Consider the following 22,674-nt stretch of genomic DNA (forward strand, 5'->3'; position numbering starts at 1 on the left):
GTGTCAAATGCTTTAGAGAAGTCCAGATATATGAGATCAATAGACTCTCCCAGGTCCAGCTTAGAGCTTACTTCATCGTAGAAACTGATCAGATTTGTCTGTCATGACAGACCCTTCATGAACCCATGCTGGTGAGGAGTTATTCCCTTGTTCTCCTTGAGGTACTCATCGATGGCGTCTCTCAGAATCCCCTTGAAAATTTTTCCCGTTACTGAAGTGAGACTTACTGGCCTGTAGTTACCAGGCTCACTTTTGCTCCCCTTTTTGTAAATTGGAACCACGTTGGCAATGCGCCAATCCAATGGTACAACACCGGTCTTGATAGTGTCTAGAAATATTAGGTATAGCAGCCTAGCTATCTCGGCATTTAGTTCCCTTAGTATCCTTGGGTGTATTCCATCTGGGCCCGTCGATTTATCGATTTTTAGTCTTTAGTCAGTTCCACCCTTCCTCCTGCGTTTGGTATGAAATATTTTGTGATGGGTTCATTTTATTCCCCTGCATCTCGTGTGGCATTTCCTCTTAGTTTGTGAATACACGTGAGAAGAAACTGTTTAGTAGATTTGCCTTCCCTCCATCATCTTCAATGATCTCTCCTATTCGTGGTTCTTTTGTTTTTAAAGGGTATGAACTGCTCACATGAGGTGATTAGGATGTTTTTAAACTTCTCCCATTTGTCGTCAATACTGTTATTTATGAGGATGTTGTCCCAATTAATGTTACCGAGAGTAGTTCTTAGCTCATCCAACTTTTACTTTACTAAAGTTTTTAGTTTTTTTTTTTTCTCGCACTATGATGAGGCTTCCTATTTGATGACAACTGTAAATTAACTATATTGTGGTCACTATTTCCCAAGTGTCCCTCAACCTGCACCCCCATGATTCTGTCCGGTTTGTTGGTTAATACGTCCAGAGTGGCCCTCCCTCTAGTTGGCTCCTGCACAAGTTGGGTAAGGTAGTTCTCTTTAATTGTTCTCAAGAACTTATCACCCTTGTGATATTCGCAGGTTTCGTCTTCCTATATTATATCCAGATAATTAAAATCCCTCATAATAGTTACTTCATTGCGGTTTTACACCTCTTCTATTTTCCTTAATAAGGTTTCAGTTTCTTCTGTTGCTTTTGGTGGCCTATAGAAAACCCCTATCAGGTTGTCTTTTTTTTTTTTTTTTTTTTTCTCTCTCCCAGTATTTCTACCCACAGAGATTCCATGCTTTTATCTCTTGCACATATATCTTCTCCTAGCCTCGGCATTAAGTAGGATTTAACGTACAGGCACACCCCTCCCCCTTTCTGTTCACCACGGTCACTTCTGAAGAGATTGTAACCCTGTAAATTTACAGCCCAATCGCACTTATCAAGCCATGTTTCCGTTATTCCCACTATATCGTAAATTTCATCAGCCCTTCTCACTTTAAGCTCACCCACTTTACTGATCAGAATTCTTGCATTCGTGGTCATACAATTTATATGGTGGTTGTTCTTTATATTCATTGTGCTACTAATGGTACTATTGGCTGTTCTGTCAGTGCTAACTGTACTTACAACCCCCCACCCCCCAATCCATTCCCATTACTTGGGAATCATGTCTTTCCAAACCAAAAAGTGGTTGATACAGTCCTAAAAATCCGTAAAAAATATATACTTAAAAAAGAGAAAACAAAAAGTGGGAAAAAGATATACATACAACGTCCGTTCACCTGCCTGGGTCATCAGAAGAATCCTCTGACGTAAACGTTGGGTATATGTAACATTATGCTAAATTACCTTAATGCATCCCCCTTCCCAAAAATATGTAGTACAAAATGCTGCCACTAAAAAGTCTAACCTGTCCACTAAAATGAAGCCCTCCTGCAGCTACATGATGGAAAGCTCCCTCTTAGACTCGCTCTCAGGCTTCAGCATCGGTGATGCACCTGTCTGTAGCCGCTATAGACCCATCTCCCTGATCAATGTCAACCTTCAACTGGATTCCCAAATGATGGCGTTCTTCTGTCTTTGTCATTTACTTCCTAATCTTAGACCCTTCAGGCGGGGTTCATTTACTTACTAATCTTAGACCCTTCAATCAGGCAGGGTTCATTTACTTCCTAATCTTAGACCCTTCAATCAGGCAGGGTTCATTTACTTCCTAATCTTAGACCCTTCAATCAGGCGGGGTTCATTTACTTCCTAATCTTAGACCCTTCAGGCGGGGTTCATTGGTGGCGGCGAGACGAGGGAGAGACTCTAAAATCATTCTTTGATCTCCGATGTGAACTACGAAGACCTCATTGGGTTTTCCTCTGACGCTTCAGATGGTATGTTCTGTAGCCCATTCTGGAAGGCTCTGCAAGGCCTATCCTAATAATGGCTCTTTATAATGCCCTACAGCTCAGGTTCTCATTAACCCCTTAACGACGCAGAGCATACAGTTACATCCTGTGCATTCAAGGTTTGTATGGAGGAAGATCAGGAATCGATCCCTCTCCATGCAGTTTGAGTGCTGACATTTTTTACAGCTGACACCCGTTGGCAACGGACCCAATCTGCGTGAACGCTGATCGTGATGTTAACCTTTTAAATGCCACTTTTAGGTACATCCCCGCTTGAGACTCACTGGAGTTCGATTATGATGTACGGTTTGCACAGATTAATATACATTTTTATATTGTGGTCCAGTACTCGGCGATGGGCTCTGTCCTCTTACAGCTCTGATGTGTTACATTGTATATTGGGGTCCAGTACTCGGCGATGGGCTCTGTCCTCTTGCAGCTCTGATCTGTTATATTGTATATTGTGGTCCAGTACTCGGCGATGGGCTCTGTCCTCTTACAGCTCTGATGTGTTACATTGTATATTGGGGTCCAGTACTCGGCGATGGGCCCTGTTCTCTTGTAGCTCTGATGTTACATTGTATATTGTGCTCCAGTACTCGGCGATGGGCTCTGTCCTCTTGCAGCTCTGATCTGTTACATTGTATATTGGGGTCCAGTACTCGGCGATGGGCCCTGTCCTCTTGTAGCTCTGATCTGTTACATTGTATATTGTGGTCCAGTACTCGGCGATGGGCTCTGTCCTCTTGCAGCTCTGATGTTACATTTTATATTGTGGTCCAGTACTCGGCGATGGGCTCTGTCCTCTTGCAGCTCTGATGTTACATTGTATATTGTGGTCCAGTACTCGGCGATGGGCTCTGTCCTCTTACAGCTCTGATGTGTTACATTGTATATTGTGGTCCAGTACTCGGCGATGGGCTCTGTCCTCTTACAGCTCTGATGTGTTACATTGTATATTGTGGTCCAGTACTCGGCGATGGGCTCTGTCCTCTTGCAGCTCTGATGTGTTACATTGTATATTGTGGTCCAGTACTCGGCGATGGGCTCTGTCCTCTTGTAGCTCTGATCTGTTACATTGTATATTGTGGTCCAGTACTCGGCGATGGGCTCTGTCCTCTTACAGCTCTGATGTGTTACATTGTATATTGGGGTCCAGTACTCGGCGATGGGCTCTGTCCTCTTGCAGCTCTGTTACATTGTATATTGTGGTCCAGTACTCGGCGATGGGCTCTGTCCTCTTGCAGCTCTGATGTTACATTGTATATTGTGGTCCAGTACTCGGCGATGGGCTCTGTCCTCTTACAGCTCTGATGTGTTACATTGTATATTGTGGTCCAGTACTCGGCGATGGGCTCTGTCCTCTTACAGCTCTGATGTGTTACATTGTATATTGTGGTCCAGTACTCGGCGATGGGCTCTGTCCTCTTGCAGCTCTGATGTGTTACATTGTATATTGGGGTCCAGTACTCGGCGATGGGCTCTGTCCTCTTGCAGCTCTGATGTGTTACATTGTATATTGTGGTCCAGTACTCGGCGATGGGCTCTGTCCTCTTGCAGCTCTGATGTTACATTGTATATTGTGGTCCAGTACTCGGCGATGGGCTCTGTCCTCTTGCAGCTCTGATGTGTTACATTGTATATTGGGGTCCAGTACTCGGCGATGGGCTCTGTCCTCTTGTAGCTCTGATGTGTTACATTGTATATTGTGGTCCAGTACTCGGCGATGGGCTCTGTCCTCTTGTAGCTCTGATGTGTTACATTGTATATTGTGGTCCAGTACTCGGTGATGGGCTCTGTCCTCTTGTAGCTCTGATGTGTTACATTGTATATTGGGGTCCAGTACTCGGCGATGGGCTCTGTCCTCCTGCAGCTCTGATGTGTTACATTGTATATTGGGGTCCAGTACTCGGCGATGGGCTCTGTCCTCTTGTAGCTCTGATGTTACATTGTATATTGTGGTCCAGTACTCGGCGATGGGCTCTGTCCTCTTGCAGCTCTGATGTGTTACATTGTATATTGGGGTCCAGTACTCGGCGATGGGCTCTGTCCTCTTGTAGCTCTGATGTGTTACATTGTATATTGTGGTCCAGTACTCGGCGATGGGCTCTGTCCTCTTGTAGCTCTGATGTGTTACATTGTATATTGTGGTCCAGTACTCGGTGATGGGCTCTGTCCTCTTGTAGCTCTGATCTGTTACATTGTATATTGGGGTCCAGTACTCGGCGGTGGGCTCTGTCCTCTTGCAGCTCTGATCTGTTACATTGTATATTGGGGTCCAGTACTCGGCGATGGGCTCTGTCCTCTTGCAGCTCTGATCTGTTACATTGTATATTGGGGTCCAGTACTCGGCGATGGGCTCTGTCCTCTTGCAGCTCTGATGTGTTACATTTTATATTGTGGTCCAGTACTCGGCGATGGGCTCTGTCCTCTTGCAGCCCTGATCTGTTACATTGTATATTGTGGTCCAGTACTCGGCGATGGGCTCTGTCCTCTTGTAGTTCTGATGTTACATTGTATATTGTGGTCCAGTACTCGGCGATGGGCTCTGTCCTCTTGCAGCTCTGATCTGTTACATTGTATATTGGGGTCCAGTACTCGGCGATGGGCTCTGTCCTCTTGCGGCTCTGATCTGTTACATTGTATATTGTGGTCCAGTACTCGGCGATGGGCTCTGTCCTCTTGCGGCTCTGATGTTACATTGTATATTGTGGTCCAGTACTCGGCGATGGGCTCTGTCCTCTTACAGCTCTGATCTGTTACATTGTATATTGTGGTCCAGTGCTCGGCGATGGGCTCTGTCCTTTTGCAGTTCTGATGTGTTACATTGTATATTGGGGTCCAGTACTCGGCGATGGGCTCTGTCCTCTTGCAGCTCTGATGTGTTACATTGTATATTGGGGTCCAGTACCCGGCGATGGGCTCTGTCCTCTTGCAGCTCTGATCTGTTACATTGTATATTGTGGTCCAGTACTCGGCGATGGGCTCTGTCCTCTTGCAGCTCTGATCTGTTACATTGTATATTGTGGTCCAGTACTCGGCAATGGGCTCTGTCCTCTTGTAGCTCTGATGTTACATTGTATATTGTGGTCCAGTACTCGGCGATGGGCTCTGTCCTTTTGCAGTTCTGATGTGTTACATTGTATATTGGGGTCCAGTACTCGGCGATGGGCTCTGTCCTCTTGCAGCTCTGATCTGTTACATTGTATATTGGGGTCCAGTACTCGGCGATGGGCTCTGTCCTCTTGCAGCTCTGATCTGTTACATTGTATATTGGGGTCCAGTACTCGGCGATGGGCTCTGTCCTCTTGTAGCTCTGATGTTACATTGTATATTGTGGTCCAGTACTCGGCGATGGGCTCTGTTCTCTTGCAGCTCTGATGTTACATTGTATATTGTGGTCCAGTACTCGGCGATGGGCTCTGTCCTCTTCTAGCTCTGATGTTACATTGTATATTGTGGTCCAGTACCCGGCGATGGGCTCTGTCCTCTTGCAGCTCTGATGTGTTACATTGTATATTGTGGTCCAGTACTCGGCGATGGGCTCTGTCCTCCTGCAGCTCTGATCTGTTACATTGTATATTGTGGTCCAGTACTCGGCGATGGGCTCTGTCCTCTTGCAGCTCTGATGTTACATTGTATATTGTGGTCCAGTACTCGGCGATGGGCTCTGTCCTCTTGCGGCTCTGATGTTACATTGTATATTGTGGTCCAGTACTCGGCGATGGGCTCTGTCCTCCTGCAGCTCTGATGTTACATTGTATATTGTGGTCCAGTACCCGGCGATGGGCTCTGTCCTCTTGCAGCTCTGATGTGTTACATTGTATATTGGGGTCCAGTACTCGGCGATGGGCTCTGTCCTCTTGCAGCTCTGATGTGTTACATTGTATATTGGGGTCCAGTACTCGGCAATGGGCTCTGTCCTCTTGTAGCTCTGATGTGTTACATTGTATATTGTGGTCCAGTACTCGGCGATGGGCTCTGTCCTCTTGCAGCTCTGATCTGTTACATTGTATATTGTGGTCCAGTACTCGGCGATGGGCTCTGTCCTCTTGCAGCTCTGATGTTACATTGTATATTGTGGTCCAGTACTCGGCGATGGGCTCTGTCCTCTGTCAGCTCTGATGTGTTACATTTTATATTGTGGTCCAGTACTCGGCGATGGGCTCTGTCCTCTTGTAGCTCTGATGTGTTACATTGTATATTGTGGTCCAGTACTCGGCGATGGGCTCTGTCCTCCTGCAGCTCTGATGTTACATTGTATATTGTGGTCCAGTACTCGGCGATGGGCTCTGTCCTCTTGCAGCTCTGATGTGTTACATTGTATATTGGGGTCCAGTACTCGGCGATGGGCTCTGTCCTCTTGCAGCTCTGATGTTACATTTTATATTGGGGTCCAGTACTCGGCGATGGGCTCTGTCCTCTTGCAGCTCTGTTACATTGTATATTGTGGTCCAGTACTCGGCGATGGGCTCTGTCCTCTTGCAGCTCTGATGTGTTACATTGTATATTGGGGTCCAGTACTCGGCGATGGGCTCTGTCCTCTTGCGGCTCTGATGTGTTACATTGTATATTGTGGTCCAGTACTCGGCGATGGGCTCTGTCCTCTTGCAGCTCTGATGTTACATTGTATATTGTGGTCCAGTACTCGGCGATGGGCTCTGTCCTCTTGCAGCTCTGATCTGTTACATTGTATATTGTGGTCCAGTACTCGGCGATGGGCTCTGTCCTCTTGCAGCTCTGATCTGTTACATTTTATATTGGGGTCCAGTACTCGGCGATGGGCTCTGTCCTCTTGCAGCTCTGATGTTACATTTTATATTGGGGTCCAGTACTCGGCGATGGGCTCTGTCCTCTTGCGGCTCTGATCTGTTACATTGTATATTGTGGTCCAGTACTCGGCGATGGGCTCTGGCCTCTTGTAGCTCTGATGTTACATTGTATATTGTGGTCCAGTACTCGGCGATGGGCTCTGTCCTCTTGCAGCTCTGATGTTACATTGTATATTGTGGTCCAGTACTCGGCGATGGGCTCTGTCCTCTTACAGCTCTGATGTGTTACATTGTATATTGTGGTCCAGTACTCGGCGATGGGCTCTGTCCTCTTACAGCTCTGATGTGTTACATTGTATATTGTGGTCCAGTACTCGGCGATGGGCTCTGTCCTCTTGCAGCTCTGATGTGTTACATTGTATATTGTGGTCCAGTACTCGGCGATGGGCTCTGTCCTCTTGTAGCTCTGATGTGTTACATTGTATATTGTGGTCCAGTACTCGGCGATGGGCTCTGTCCTCTTGCAGCTCTGATGTGTTACATTGTATATTGGGGTCCAGTACTCGGCGATGGGCTCTGTCCTCTTGCAGCCCTATGTTACATTGTATATTGTGGTCCAGTACTCGGCGATGGGCTCTGTCCTCTTGCAGCTCTGATGTTACATTTTATATTGGGGTCCAGTACTCGGCGATGGGCTCTGTCCTCTTGTAGCTCTGATGTGTTACATTGTATATTGTGGTCCAGTACTCGGCGATGGGCTCTGTCCTCTTGTAGCTCTGATCTGTTACATTGTATATTGGGGTCCAGTACTCGGCGGTGGGCTCTGTCCTCTTGCAGCTCTGATCTGTTACATTGTATATTGGGGTCCAGTACTCGGCGATGGGCTCTGTCCTCTTGCAGCTCTGATGTGTTACATTGTATATTGGGGTCCAGTACTCGGCGATGGGCTCTGTCCTCTTGCAGCTCTGATGTGTTACATTGTATATTGTGGTCCAGTACTCGGCGATGGGCTCTGTCCTCTTGCAGCTCTGATGTTACATTTTATATTGGGGTCCAGTACTCGGCGATGGGCTCTGTCCTCTTACAGCTCTGATGTGTTACATTGTATATTGTGGTCCAGTACTCGGCGATGGGCTCTGTTCTCTTGCAGCTCTGATGTTACATTGTATATTGTGGTCCAGTACTCGGCGATGGGCTCTGTCCTCTTGCAGCTCTGATGTGTTACATTGTATATTGGGGTCCAGTACTCGGCGATGGGCTCTGTCCTCTTGTAGCTCTGATGTGTTACATTGTATATTGTGGTCCAGTACTCGGCGATGGGCTCTGTCCTCTTGTAGCTCTGATGTGTTACATTGTATATTGTGGTCCAGTACTCGGCGATGGGCTCTGTCCTCTTGTAGCTCTGATCTGTTACATTGTATATTGGGGTCCAGTACTCGGCGGTGGGCTCTGTCCTCTTGCAGCTCTGATCTGTTACATTGTATATTGGGGTCCAGTACTCGGCGATGGGCTCTGTCCTCTTGCAGCTCTGATGTGTTACATTTTATATTGTGGTCCAGTACTCGGCGATGGGCTCTGTCCTCTTGCAGCTCTGATGTGTTACATTGTATATTGGGGTCCAGTACTCGGCAATGGGCTCTGTCCTCTTGTAGCTCTGATGTTACATTGTATATTGGGGTCCAGTACCCGGCGATGGGCTCTGTCCTCTTGCAGCTCTGATGTGTTACATTGTATATTGTGGTCCAGTACTCGGCGATGGGCTCTGTCCTCTTGCAGCTCTGATGTTACATTGTATATTGGGGTCCAGTACTCGGCGATGGGCTCTGTCCTCTTGCAGCTCTGATCTGTTACATTGTATATTGTGGTCCAGTACTCGGCGATGGGCTCTGTCCTCTTGCGGCTCTGATGTTACATTGTATATTGTGGTCCAGTACTCGGCGATGGGCTCTGTCCTCTTGCGGCTCTGATGTTACATTGTATATTGTGGTCCAGTACTCGGCGATGGGCCCTGTCCTCTTGCAGCGTGGATCTGTTACATTGTATATTGTGGTCCAGTACTCGGCGATGGGCTCTGTCCTCTTGCAGCTCTGATGTTACATTGTATATTGGGGTCCAGTACTCGGCGATGGGCTCTGTCCTCTTGCGGCTCTGATCTGTTACATTGTATATTGGGGTCCAGTACTCGGCGATGGGCTCTGTCCTCTTGTAGCTCTGATGTTACATTGTATATTGTGGTCCAGTACTCGGCGATGGGCTCTGTCCTCTTGCAGCTCTGATGTTACATTGTATATTGGGGTCCAGTACTCGGCGATGGGCTCTGTCCTCTTGCGGCTCTGATCTGTTACATTGTATATTGGGGTCCAGTACTCGGCGATGGGCTCTGTCCTCTTGCAGCTCCGATCTGTTACATTGTATATTGTGGTCCAGTACTCGGCGATGGGCTCTGTCCTCTTGTAGCTCTGATGTGTTACATTGTATATTGTGGTCCAGTACTCGGCGATGGGCTCTGTCCTCTTGCAGCTCTGATGTGTTACATTTTATATTGGGGTCCAGTACTCGGCGATGGGCTCTGTCCTCTTGTAGCTCTGATGTGTTACATTGTATATTGTGGTCCAGTACTCGGCGATGGGCTCTGTCCTCTTGTAGCTCTGATGTGTTACATTGTATATTGTGGTCCAGTACTCGGCGATGGGCTCTGTCCTCTTGTAGCTCTGATCTGTTACATTGTATATTGGGGTCCAGTACTCGGCGGTGGGCTCTGTCCTCTTGCAGCTCTGATCTGTTACATTGTATATTGGGGTCCAGTACTCGGCGATGGGCTCTGTCCTCTTGCAGCTCTGATGTGTTACATTTTATATTGTGGTCCAGTACTCGGCGATGGGCTCTGTCCTCTTACAGCTCTGATGTTACATTTTATATTGTGGTCCAGTACTCGGCAATGGGCTCTGTCCTCTTGTAGCTCTGATGTTACATTGTATATTGGGGTCCAGTACCCGGCGATGGGCTCTGTCCTCTTGCAGCTCTGATGTGTTACATTGTATATTGTGGTCCAGTACTCGGCGATGGGCTCTGTCCTCTTGCAGCTCTGATGTTACATTGTATATTGGGGTCCAGTACTCGGCGATGGGCTCTGTCCTCTTGCAGCTCTGATCTGTTACATTGTATATTGTGGTCCAGTACTCGGCGATGGGCTCTGTCCTCTTGCGGCTCTGATGTTACATTGTATATTGTGGTCCAGTACTCGGCGATGGGCTCTGTCCTCTTGCGGCTCTGATGTTACATTGTATATTGTGGTCCAGTACTCGGCGATGGGCCCTGTCCTCTTGCAGCGTGGATCTGTTACATTGTATATTGTGGTCCAGTACTCGGCGATGGGCTCTGTCCTCTTGCAGCTCTGATGTTACATTGTATATTGGGGTCCAGTACTCGGCGATGGGCTCTGTCCTCTTGCGGCTCTGATCTGTTACATTGTATATTGGGGTCCAGTACTCGGCGATGGGCTCTGTCCTCTTGTAGCTCTGATGTTACATTGTATATTGTGGTCCAGTACTCGGCGATGGGCTCTGTCCTCTTGCAGCTCTGATGTTACATTGTATATTGGGGTCCAGTACTCGGCGATGGGCTCTGTCCTCTTGCGGCTCTGATCTGTTACATTGTATATTGGGGTCCAGTACTCGGCGATGGGCTCTGTCCTCTTGCAGCTCCGATCTGTTACATTGTATATTGTGGTCCAGTACTCGGCGATGGGCTCTGTCCTCTTGTAGCTCTGATGTGTTACATTGTATATTGTGGTCCAGTACTCGGCGATGGGCTCTGTCCTCTTGCAGCTCTGATGTGTTACATTTTATATTGGGGTCCAGTACTCGGCGATGGGCTCTGTCCTCTTGCGGCTCTGATGTGTTACATTGTATATTGTGGTCCAGTACCCGGCGATGGGCTCTGTCCTCTTGCAGCTCTGATCTGTTACATTGTATATTGTGGTCCAGTACTCGGCGATGGGCTCTGTCCTCTGCCAGCTCTGATCTGTTACATTGTATATTGTGGTCCATTACTCGGCGATGGGCTCTGTCCTCTTGCAGCTCTGATGTGTTACATTGTGGCCCAGTACTCGGCGATGGGCTCTGTCCTCTTGCAGCTCTGATCTGTTACATTGTATATTGTGGTCCAGTACTCAGCGATGGGCTCTGTCCTCTTGCAGCTCTGTTACATTGTATATTGTGGTCCAGTACTCGGCGATGGGCTCTGGCCTCTTGTAGCTCTGATGTGTTACATTGTATATTGTGGTCCAGTACTCGGCGATGGGCTCTGTCCTCTTGTAGCTCTGATGTGTTACATTGTATATTGTGTTCCAGTACTCGGCGATGGGCTCTGTCCTCTTGCAGCTCTGTGTTACATTGTATATTGGGGTCCAGTACTCGGCGATGGGCTCTGTCCTCTTGCGGCTCTGATGTTACATTGTATATTGTGGTCCAGTACTCGGCGATGGGCTCTGTCCTCTTGCAGCTCTGATGTGTTACATTGTATATTGTGGTCCAGTACTCGGCGATGGGCTCTGTCCTCTTGCGGCTCTGATGTTACATTGTATATTGTGGTCCAGTACTCGGCGATGGGCTCTGTCCTCCTGCAGCTCTGATGTGTTACATTGTATATTGGGGTCCAGTACTCGGCGATGGGCTCTGTCCTCTTGTAGCTCTGATGTTACATTGTATATTGTGGTCCAGTACTCGGCGATGGGCTCTGTCCTCTTGCAGCTCTGATGTGTTACATTGTATATTGTGGTCCAGTACTCGGCGATGGGCTCTGTCCTCTTGCAGCTCTGATGTTACATTGTATATTGTGGTCCAGTACTCGGCGATGGGCTCTGTCCTCCTGCAGCTCTGATGTGTTACATTGTATATTGGGGTCCAGTACTCGGCGATGGGCTCTGTCCTCTTGTAGCTCTGATGTTACATTGTATATTGTGGTCCAGTACTCGGCGATGGGCTCTGTCCTCTTGCAGCTCTGATGTGTTACATTGTATATTGTGGTCCAGTACTCGGCGATGGGCTCTGTCCTCTTGCGGCTCTGATGTTACATTGTATATTGTGGTCCAGTACTCGGCGATGGGCTCTGTCCTCCTGCAGCTCTGATGTGTTACATTGTATATTGGGGTCCAGTACTCGGCGATGGGCTCTGTCCTCTTGTAGCTCTGATGTTACATTGTATATTGTGGTCCAGTACTCGGCGATGGGCTCTGTCCTCTTGCAGCTCTGATGTGTTACATTGTATATTGTGGTCCAGTACCCGGCGATGGGCTCTGTCCTCTTGCAGCTCTGATGTTACATTGTATATTGTGGTCCAGTACTCGGCGATGGGCTCTGTCCTCTTACAGCTCTGATGTGTTACATTGTATATTGGGGTCCAGTACTCGGCGATGGGCTCTGTCCTCTTGCAGCTCTGATCTGTTACATTGGTTATTGGGGTCCAGTACTCGGCGATGGGCTCTGTCCTCTTGCAGCTCTGATGTGTTACATTGTATATTGTGGTCCAGTACTCGGCGATGGGCTCTGTCCTCTTGCAGCTCTGATCTGTTACATTGGTTATTGGGGTCCAGTACTCGGCGATGGGCTCTGTCCTCTTGCAGCTCTGATGTGTTACATTGTATATTGTGGTCCAGTACTCGGCGATGGGCTCTGTCCTCTTGCAGCTCTGATGTGTTACATTGTATATTGTGGTCCAGTACTCGGCGATGGGCTCTGTCCTCTTGCAGCTCTGATCTGTTACATTGGTTATTGGGGTCCAGTACTCGGCGATGGGCTCTGGCCTCTTGTAGCTCTGATGTTACATTGTATATTGTGGTCCAGTACTCGGCGATGGGCTCTGTCCTCTTGTAGCTCTGATGTGTTACATTGTATATTGGGGTCCAGTACTCGGCGATGGGCTCTGTCCTCTTGCGGCTCTGTTACATTGTATATTGTGGTCCAGTACTCGGCGATGGGCTCTGTCCTCTTGTAGCTCTGATGTGTTACATTGTATATTGTGGTCCAGTACTCGGCGATGGGCTCTGTCCTCTTGCAGCTCTGATCTGTTACATTGTATATTGGGGTCCAGTACTCGGCGATGGGCTCTGTCCTCTTGCAGCTCTGATGTGTTACATTGTATATTGTGGTCCAGTACTCGGCGATGGGCTCTGTCCTCTTGTAGCTCTGATGTTACATTGTATATTGGGGTCCAGTACTCGGCGATGGGCTCTGTCCTCTTGCAGCTCTGTTACATTGTATATTGTGGTCCAGTACTCGGCGATGGGCTCTGTCCTCTTACAGCTCTGATCTGTTACATTGTATATTGTGGTCCAGTACTCGGCGATGGGCTCTGTCCTCCTGCAGCTCTGATGTTACATTGTATATTGTGGTCCAGTACTCGGCGATGGGCTCTGTCCTCTTGCAGCTCTGATGTGTTACATTGTGGTCCAGTACTCGGCGATGGGCTCTGTCCTCTTGTAGCTCTGATCTGTTACATTGTATATTGTGGTCCAGTACTCGGCGATGGGCTCTGTCCTCTTGCAGCTCTGTTACATTGTATATTGTGGTCCAGTACTCGGCGATGGGCTCTGTCCTCTTGCAGCTCTGATGTTACATTGTATATTGGGGTCCAGTACTCGGCGATGGGCTCTGTCCTCTTGCAGCTCTGATCTGTTACATTGTTTATCGTGGTCCAGTACTCGGCGATGGGCTCTGTCCTCTTGCAGCTCTGATCTGTTACATTGTATATTGTGGTCCAGTACTCGGCGATGGGCTCTGTCCTCTTGCAGCTCTGATGTGTTACATTGTATATTGTGGTCCAGTACTCGGCGATGGGCTCTGTCCTCTTGTAGCTCTGATGTGTTACATTGTATATTGTGGTCCAGTACTCGGCGATGGGCTCTGTCCTCTTGCAGCTCTGATGTTACATTGTATATTGGGGTCCAGTACTCGGCGATGGGCTCTGTCCTCTTGCAGCTCTGATGTTACATTGTATATTGGGGTCCAGTACTCGGCGATGGGCTCTGTCCTCTTGCAGCTCTGATGTGTTACATTGTATATTGGGGTCCAGTATACGGGCGATGGGCTCTGTCCTCTTGCAGCTCTGATGTTACATTGTATATTGGGGTCCAGTACTCGGCGATGGGCTCTGTCCTCTTGCAGCTCTGATCTGTTACATTGTATATTGGGGTCCAGTATACGGGCGATGGGCTCTGTCCTCTTGCAGCTCTGATGTTACATTGTATATTGGGGTCCAGTACTCGGCGATGGGCTCTGTCCTCTTGCAGCTCTGTTACATAGTATATTGTGGTCCAGTACTCGGCGATGGGCTCTGTCCTCCTGCAGCTCTGATGTTACATTTTATATTGTGGTCCAGTACTCGGCGATGGGCTCTGTCCTCTTGCAGCTCTGATGTGTTACATTGTATATTGTGGTCCAGTACTCGGCGATGGGCTCTGTCCTCTTGCGGCTCTGATGTGTTACATTGTATATTGTGGTCCAGTACTCGGCGATGGGCTCTGTCCTCTTGCAGCTCTGATGTGTTACATTGTATATTGGGGTCCAGTACTCGGCGATGGGCTCTGTCCTCTTGCAGCTCTGATATGTTACATTGTATATTGGGGTCCAGTACTCGGCGATGGGCTCTGTCCTCTTGCAGCTCTGATGTGTTACATTGTGGTCCAGTACTCGGCGATGGGCTCTGTCCTCTTGCAGCTCTGATGTGTTACATTGTATATTGGGGTCCAGTACTCGGCGATGGGCTCTGTCCTCTTGCAGCTCTGATGTTACATTGTATATTGTGGTCCAGTACCCGGCGATGGGCTCTGTCCTCTTGCAGCTCTGATGTGTTACATTGTATATTGTGGTCCAGTACTCGGCGATGGGCTCTGTCCTCTTGCAGCTCTGATGTGTTACATTGTATATTGGGGTCCAGTACTCGGCGATGGGCTCTGTTCTCTTACAGCTCTGATGTTACATTGTATATTGTGGTCCAGTACTCGGCGATGGGCTCTGTCCTCTTGCAGCTCTGATATGTTACATTGTATATTGTGGTCCAGTACTCGGCGATGGGCTCTGTCCTCTTGCGGCTCTGATGTGTTACATTGTATATTGTGGTCCAGTACTCGGCGATGGGCTCTGTCCTCTTGCAGCTCTGATGTGTTACATTGTATATTGGGGTCCAGTACCCGGCGATGGGCTCTGTCCTCTTGCAGCTCTGATGTGTTACATTGTATATTGGGGTCCAGTACTCGGCGATGGGCTCTGTCCTCTTGTAGCTCTGATGTGTTACATTGTATATTGGGGTCCAGTACTCGGCGATGGGCTCTGTCCTCTTGCAGCTCTGATGTGTTACATTGTATATTGTGGTCCAGTACTCGGCGATGGGCTCTGTCCTCTTGTAGCTCTGATGTTACATTGTATATTGGGGTCCAGTACTCGGCGATGGGCTCTGTCCTCTTGTAGCTCTGATGTTACATTGTATATTGGGGTCCAGTACTCGGCGATGGGCTCTGTCCTCTTGCAGCTCTGATGTGTTACATTGTATATTGGGGTCCAGTATTCGGGCGATGGGCTCTGTCCTCTTGTAGCTCTGATCTGTTAAATTTGTTAATAAAAAGCAATTTACCAGAAAATGGCTTTTGGAATGCAATAATGAAAAGTAAAAATTTGGTCTTTTTTAAAGGGGTATTCTCATCTCAGAGATTTATGGCATATCCTGTGGAGATAACCGAAAGGTGCCGACAGCACAGCTTAATGCCATGTATAGCCGGATGGGTGTATACAAAGTCACATCAATGGGTCTGATCCAACAAAGGCCCCCATTATAATCCTGTGGAGATGTCATAAATGTGTGATAGGCATGAGCACCACCTTTTGGGAACTCCTTTTATCTCCAGAACTGGGCCTGCCATTGGCTTCTGTTACCCCAATGAAGGGGAATGGGAGTTGTGTAAATAACGTAGTAAAGTATAGAATGTTGGTTCCACAACTGAAGTGCTGGGAGCGCGGTCTGCTGTGCTACGCCCTATTTGGAGCTCCTACCTGCTTTCTATGGGTACAGAAGCTGTGTAATATATTACATATATGGCCACCAGTTCCCACTATATATGCAAACTGGTATTGGCTGAGCTAGCAATACTCTTAAGGCTGGGTTCACACAGGGCGGATTTGCTGCGGTTTTGACGCAGCAGATCCGCCCGCGGCCGCTAATCTTGGGATTAGCCAGCCTTGTGGATGAGCTAATCCGCTGCGGTAAATCCGGACGAAACCGCGGCTGCAGCCGTGATTTCAAAAGAAGCAGCAGGTCTGTTTATTTTCTTTTTTTTATTTATTTATGTTACGGCCGCGCTCTCCTCTATGGGAGCGCCGGCCGCAACGGAAAAGCATGCGGCCGGGCCGCTTCAAAGCCGCCGCGGCTTAAACCGCGGCAGTTCTCCTGGTGGGAATCTCGCGGTTTTTGCTGCGGCCAAACTGCGAGATTTCCGACGGGAATACGCCCCGTGTAAACCCAGCCTAAGGATGGCCCTAAAGGAGTTACATAATTCTGCAGGTACCTGACTTTGCAGAGTGAGCTGCCTTGTGTATATGTTGTTGTACACTTTTGGCCTTTGTGACCTGTATCCTGAATTTTCCCCCTCTGCAGGCTGTATCTCTGATTTTTCAGTCTTCTCTGAGCTACTGTCAGGAATCTAGCTGTTAGACTGTCTTCTGTGCACAAGAAGAAAACTGCTGATTCTTCTCCCTAATAACAATCTGTAACTGGCAGAAATATATCATGTAGGGCAGTAGAGAAGTACTGAGCAGTGTAGATGGGAATAAAAAGCGCTCCCCATTAGCTTTAGTAGGTTTTTGTGTCTGTGCCTCTCTCCCTCCACTCCCAATATGTGTGCCGCATGAGTCCTCCCTATGATGAGCCGTGTCCCCAGTAACACGTCTTGTACTGAAGGCATGTCCTAGCACTTCATAACGCTCTATTACTCATCCATGACTCCTCTCACCCGGAGATAATGGCTATTTCTGTCCGCTATAATGGGGAGAGCAGTATCTCCCTCTCCTGCAGTAGGTTTCCTTGGTCTCCTTATGGAATATTTACCTTACAGCCACTGTTATGGCCTGGATGTTGGCTCGATCCCCGTCACTCGCACAACGAAGGCAGTTGGTTACCGATCCTCTTCTATATGAAACCCTAGTATATAAGAAGGGGTTACACGGCTCAAGGTGGTTGGAGCTCATCTGTTAGTGTATGTGGCTAGCAGAATCTCTTTAGTGTTTCTTGCTTAACCCTTTGCAATCCAATGTTAGATCCAGGCTTTCCTAGGGAGCCTTCTCTTTCTGCCATTTTACTATGGCACCATCTGCTGGCTAGAGCTAGTACTGCAGTATGTGACATGCTGGAGGCCCCCGACAACAGAGCGGCCAGTAATATACAGTAAGAACACCCTGCCAGACGTCTTTCGACATCAAAGCTGTACAGGCTTAAATCAGACTGTTGGAAGAAGTCAGACAGTGGATTGGAAAGGGTTAAAGGGGTTGTCCCGCGGCAGCAAGTGGGTCTATACACTTCTGTATGGCCATATTAATGCACTTTGTAATATACATTGTGCATTAATTATGAGCCATACAGAAGTTATTCACTTACCTGCTCCGTTGCTAGCGTCCTCGTCTCCATGGTGCCGTCTAATTTTCAGCGTCTAATCGCCTGATTAGACGCGCTTGCGCAGTCCCGGTCTTCTCCCTTCTGAATGGGGCCGCTCGTGCCGGAGAGCGGCTCCTCGTAGCTCCGCCTTGTCATGTGCCGATTCCAGCCAATCAGGAGGCTGGAATCGGCAATGGACCGCACAGAAGACCTGCGGTCCACCGAGGGTGAAGATCCCGGCGGCCATCTTCGCAAGGTAAGTAAGAAGTCACCGGAGCGCGGGGATTCGGGTAAGCACTACCTGGTTTGTTTTTTTTTAAACCCCTGCATCGGGTTTGTCTCGCGCCGAACGGGGAGGGCTATTAAAAAAAAAAAAAAACCCCCGTTTCAGCGCGGGACAACCCCTTTAATCCTTACAGGTTTATACTGTGACGTCTATTATGTTACTGTAAATGTCTGGACTCGCCTTTTTGTTAGAACTTTTTTTTTTTTCTTCAATTTTTTTTTTTTTTTCCCTTGATTATTTTTTTAAATGTATTTTTAATCACGTTGTAAGCGGTTCCTTAATTCCACAACCCTGCTTGAAGGGGTTGTCCAGGAATTCACCAAAACGGCAGCCCGTGGAGAGCCGTGGAGGGAAGAAGGGGCATACCGTTGGTGGGCCTGATGGGCTGCCGTGGGCCGTGGGGCGATGCCATCTTGTTGTATATCTGAACAACCTCTTTAAAGTATTTTTAATTATCCAAGTGGATTTGTAAAAACTCCCTATTAGGACGTCAGATTTGCTTTTATGAAAATAAATGTTGTAGCTTTTCCTTCCGTCACTCAGACAATTGTTTCCATCTTTGCCCCGTTGTCGTCTGCCGTTCAGCTGATAACCCTTGTAAGACCTTCTTGGATGTTTTTGCATTTCTCTTAGCTGAAAACGAGTGAAAACGAGGAGAAGTCCGAGCAGAGTTCGGCTCCGTTACTGCCCGGTCAGAAGAAGAGGATCTCCCATGTAACCAACGCCAATAATGTGAGTGCCTCCTTAACGACCGCCAATAATGTGAGTGCCTCCTTAACGATCGCCAATAATGTGAGTGCCTCCTTAACGACCGCCAATAATGTGAGTGCCTCCTTAAGGTTTGGGGACATTGTAGCATCTTATCTGCAGGGGTCTTAAAGGGGTTGTCCCGCGGCAGCAAGTGGGGTTATACACTTCTGTATGGCCATATTAATGCACTTTGTAATGTACATCGTGCATTAATTATGAGCCATACAGAAGTTATTCACTTACCTGCTCTGTTGCTGGCGTCCCCGTCTCCATGGTTCCGTCTAATTTTCAGCGTCTAATCGCCCGATTAGATGCGCTTGCGCAGTCCGGTCTTCTCCCTTCTGAATGGGGCCACTCGTGCCGGAGAGCTGCTCCTCGTAGCTCCGCCCCGTGATGTGTGCCGATTCCAGCCAATCAGGAGGCTGGAATCGGCAATGGACCGCACAGAGCCCACGGTGCACCATGGGAGAAGCCCTGCGGTCCACCGTGGGTGAAGATCCCGGCGGCCATCTTCGCAAGGTAAGTAAGAAGTCACCGGAGCGCGGGGATTCGGGTAAGTACTATCCGTTTTTTTTTTTTTTTAAAACCCTGCATCGGGTTTGTCTCACGCCGAACGGGGGGGGCTATGGGGAAAAAAAAAAAAACGTTTCGGCGCGGGACAACCCCTTTAAGCTTCTCCTCCACTGAAGACTCCTTCTGTCTATCCTATGGCTGGATTCTCTCAAGATTTGTTAATAATTGTCAAACTTCACCCTTCTTGACATTCACCATATGCACTCATTGCCAGTAACATCCCTGCGTTACGGCAGGCATGGAGGCTCTACCGGGTTTCCCCAAAAATAAGACCCTGTCTTTATATTAATTTTTGCCTCAAGAGGCGCAGTCTCTTTTCGGGGGGTGTCTTATATTACTTAGCAGCCGGAGTTCAGGTCCCTCGTGCTGGTCTCCATCGCTGCTGCAGGCTTCCATTTACTTCGGCACACCAAAAGAGCGGTTCTTCCTGGTGGCGGGGCTTAAATACCCCGCTTCCAGCAAGCTTAATGCTGCGATTGGTTAATCGAGCGCCACATCAGCCAATGAGAGACGGCGCTCGATTTAACCAATCACAGACCTTCATTGAATGACATCATTGATTGGCTAATTGAACACCGGCTCTCATTGGCTAATTGAGCACCACGTCAGCCAATCAGCACATTGGCTTGCTGGGAGCGGGGTATTCAAGCCCTACGACCAGGAAGAACTGCTCTGTCGGCATGCCGGAAGACACGGAAGCCTGCAGCAGCGACTGAGCCCAGTGCGAGGGACGCAAACGCTAGCTGCTAGGTGAGTATTGTTTTTTTGTGTTTACATGTAGTTTAGCTAGGGCTTATTTTTGGGGGAGGGCTTATATTTCAAGTGCCCCACCACCACCACCCTTCCTGAAAATGGTGTAGGGCTTATTATTGTGGAAACATGGTACTACATGGATACAAGATGTGATACGGGCGGGCATGGAGGAATCCAGGGTCCATATGGTATCCTATGGGATATCGGCCAGCACTTGCTGTAACGGAGCCTGTAAATTGCACTAACAGATTTTGAAAAAAGCAGCTTGATAAAGGCGTTTTAGGACGTCCAAACACGCTGCACCAACCGTGTACCTGAAAATAAAGGTTTTTAATACTTTATTGGACCACTGGCGGATCTCTTGGGCCGGGGGAGGGGTCTTCTTCTCGGTACTCGTCTCGAGGACACCCCTGCCTTTCCAAGTGTTGAAGCATTTCTGTACCGCATGGGCGCATGGAGACTTTTAAAAGATATATTCTTTTTTTTCCTTGCATTTGGCTGGATTTCTGCATTGATAACGTGGTTTGATTGTCCTAGGGTGGCTTCACAGAGATGAATTCACGTGTAACATGATGAGAATGGAAGCCATTAATATCAGTGGGTTTGCTCGCTTTTCGTGTTATGCACGCATGTTTCTTGCGCGTGCTAAAAAAATCAAATCTGCTCTTTTTTTTTTTTTTTTGTGCATTTGCCCAAACTGCCCCATGAAATAGTGCAAAACGGCAGGGAGAAGGACACATCTGGAGCTCAATAGCCTTTTAAATCCCGGCAGGGGGTCGTCCTGCGCCCCATGTGAACGTGCCCTGCTTAGGCTAAAAAGTACAGCAAAAGCATCTCGTTTATGGTGCAAATGTGTACAGTTGTGCATGCAGCCGTGTGAGGTTGACAATGGGCCCTCTGTGGCTAGTGCTGATTTGTCAGTCAGCGGCTGACCTAGGACTGTCCTACAGGCTCTACTAAACCTCGAAAGGTAATATTGTACATAATTCTGTTTGTTTTTTTTAGGCGGATCCACCCAGTAAAGTCGCTGTCCGTCCTTACAGCCGCCCGACCCCTCAGGAGATCTGTTACCAGAGGATTCAGAAGGCTCAGGAGCAAGCTGCCCAACTGCTGGCTCAGCAGAAGACCGCCATCCTGTCCGGCATCACCCAGGGCTCCAACCCCAGGAGAAGGGTGGCCAACGTGCCCGGTACTCTATCAGTGCATTGCTTATCACACTCAAATGTAACATTAATTGTATATTATTGGCAGAACTCTCCTGTAACAAAAACCACAACTCTGGCCTTAACCTGATCGCACAGAAGGAATTGGGGAAGAATGCCAGAACTGCAGATTTTGTTAATCTTTCCTCCAGAAAAAGTGGACTGGAAAGTGATCAAAACGTCATGTATTTCCATGAAACTAGAGCTCATCCCACAAAAAGCAGCCCTTCTACAGCCCCGCTGGGGATAACGATGTGTCGTCTCTTGGAATGCAGCGACATCGGCTTATAGGAAAGTGGTAAAACCTAAAATTGTGTAAACTAGGAATCGCGGTAATCATGCGTGCCCCCCCCCCCCCCCCCCAATGTTGGCATGTTTACTCTGGACACTGGCATCCAAAAAGTGGCAGGATTTTTATTTTTGCCCCACCTCCCCCCAAAAAGTTGTACATACAATATATTTACCCCAAACTGATGCCATTAAAGAATACAACTAGTCTCACAGAAGCCGAGCCTTTTATGCAGCGATGCTGATGGGAACATAAGTCATGTGATGATGAAAAGACAAGGATTGGTTGGCTATTGGGGTTTAAGATAAGCTGGTTATTAAGGGGTTAAAGGGGATTTCTACACCAACTATTGGTGAGCTATCCTGAGGATAGTGGGTCAGCTGCTGGATGCCCGCCATCACCGGTGATGCTCCACCCCCTGCGTAGTGGCCAGCATCGGAAGTTGCGTTAGTCAGTCATTGCTGCACCTGCAGTTCCTAGTGCCGGCCACTGCACAGGGGTCGGAGCTATCTGCTTTCGCTCAGACTCCTGTGTATCATGGTGCTAATACCCTGATACCTGCTCCCCATGCCTCTGATGAGCCCGCTTAAGTGAGGAAGAATCCGTTTTTCCTGTGAGCCATGTGTGTCCTCTGCATCTGAGGGGAACGTATGCGGATGAGCTGCAGACTGAGCGAGCGAACAGGCAGCCGCTCACCTAGGAATGACTGCCTGTTTACTATGAATGGAGGTGGGTGGGCTAAAACGATCCCCAGCCGCTCCGCATCCCTTCACTCACTAAACGCAACGAGAAATATTAGCTTTAGGCAGGCATAAAATCCATTGTTGGCTCGTTTGGTTTAGGCCACAATCGTTAGTCCCTCTCATCACTTATACAGCGATGCATCGTCCTGTCTGAGCGGGCCGCCGGGTGTGAACGAGCCGGTGGGGACGTCATTCGCACGTTCAAACCAGAATCTGCTTGTGTAAAGGGCCCTGAGTTCCCATCTCCGTGTAACGACTGTTGCTCCATCACACCAGTGCGCGATAATCGATACGTCTAACCGCGAGCCCTCGCGCACGTTCTCTTGGCTTGTTGTTTTGGCGCTCAGTTGCAGC

The 22,674-nt window shown here is 48.4% G+C and overlaps 1 protein-coding gene across 2 annotated transcripts in view; it reads left to right on the forward strand.

Moving 5' to 3' along the window:
- REXO1 (RNA exonuclease 1 homolog) overlaps window positions 1-22,674 on the forward strand; it is an 83,368-nt gene that overhangs the window by 18,113 nt on the left and 42,581 nt on the right. Inside the window, exons 3-4 of one of the 2 annotated variants that reach the window (XM_066574496.1) lie at window positions 18,644-18,742; window positions 21,092-21,275. In XM_066574496.1, coding sequence (XP_066430593.1) covers window positions 18,644-18,742; window positions 21,092-21,275 — 283 coding nt within the window. The remainder of the gene's footprint in view (window positions 1-18,643; window positions 18,743-21,091; window positions 21,276-22,674) is intronic. The other variant, XM_066574497.1, reaches the window with a different exon arrangement.

The sequence above is a fragment of the Eleutherodactylus coqui genome, chromosome 7, assembly GCF_035609145.1.
Source record: "Eleutherodactylus coqui strain aEleCoq1 chromosome 7, aEleCoq1.hap1, whole genome shotgun sequence".
NCBI lineage: Eukaryota > Metazoa > Chordata > Amphibia > Anura > Eleutherodactylidae > Eleutherodactylus > Eleutherodactylus coqui.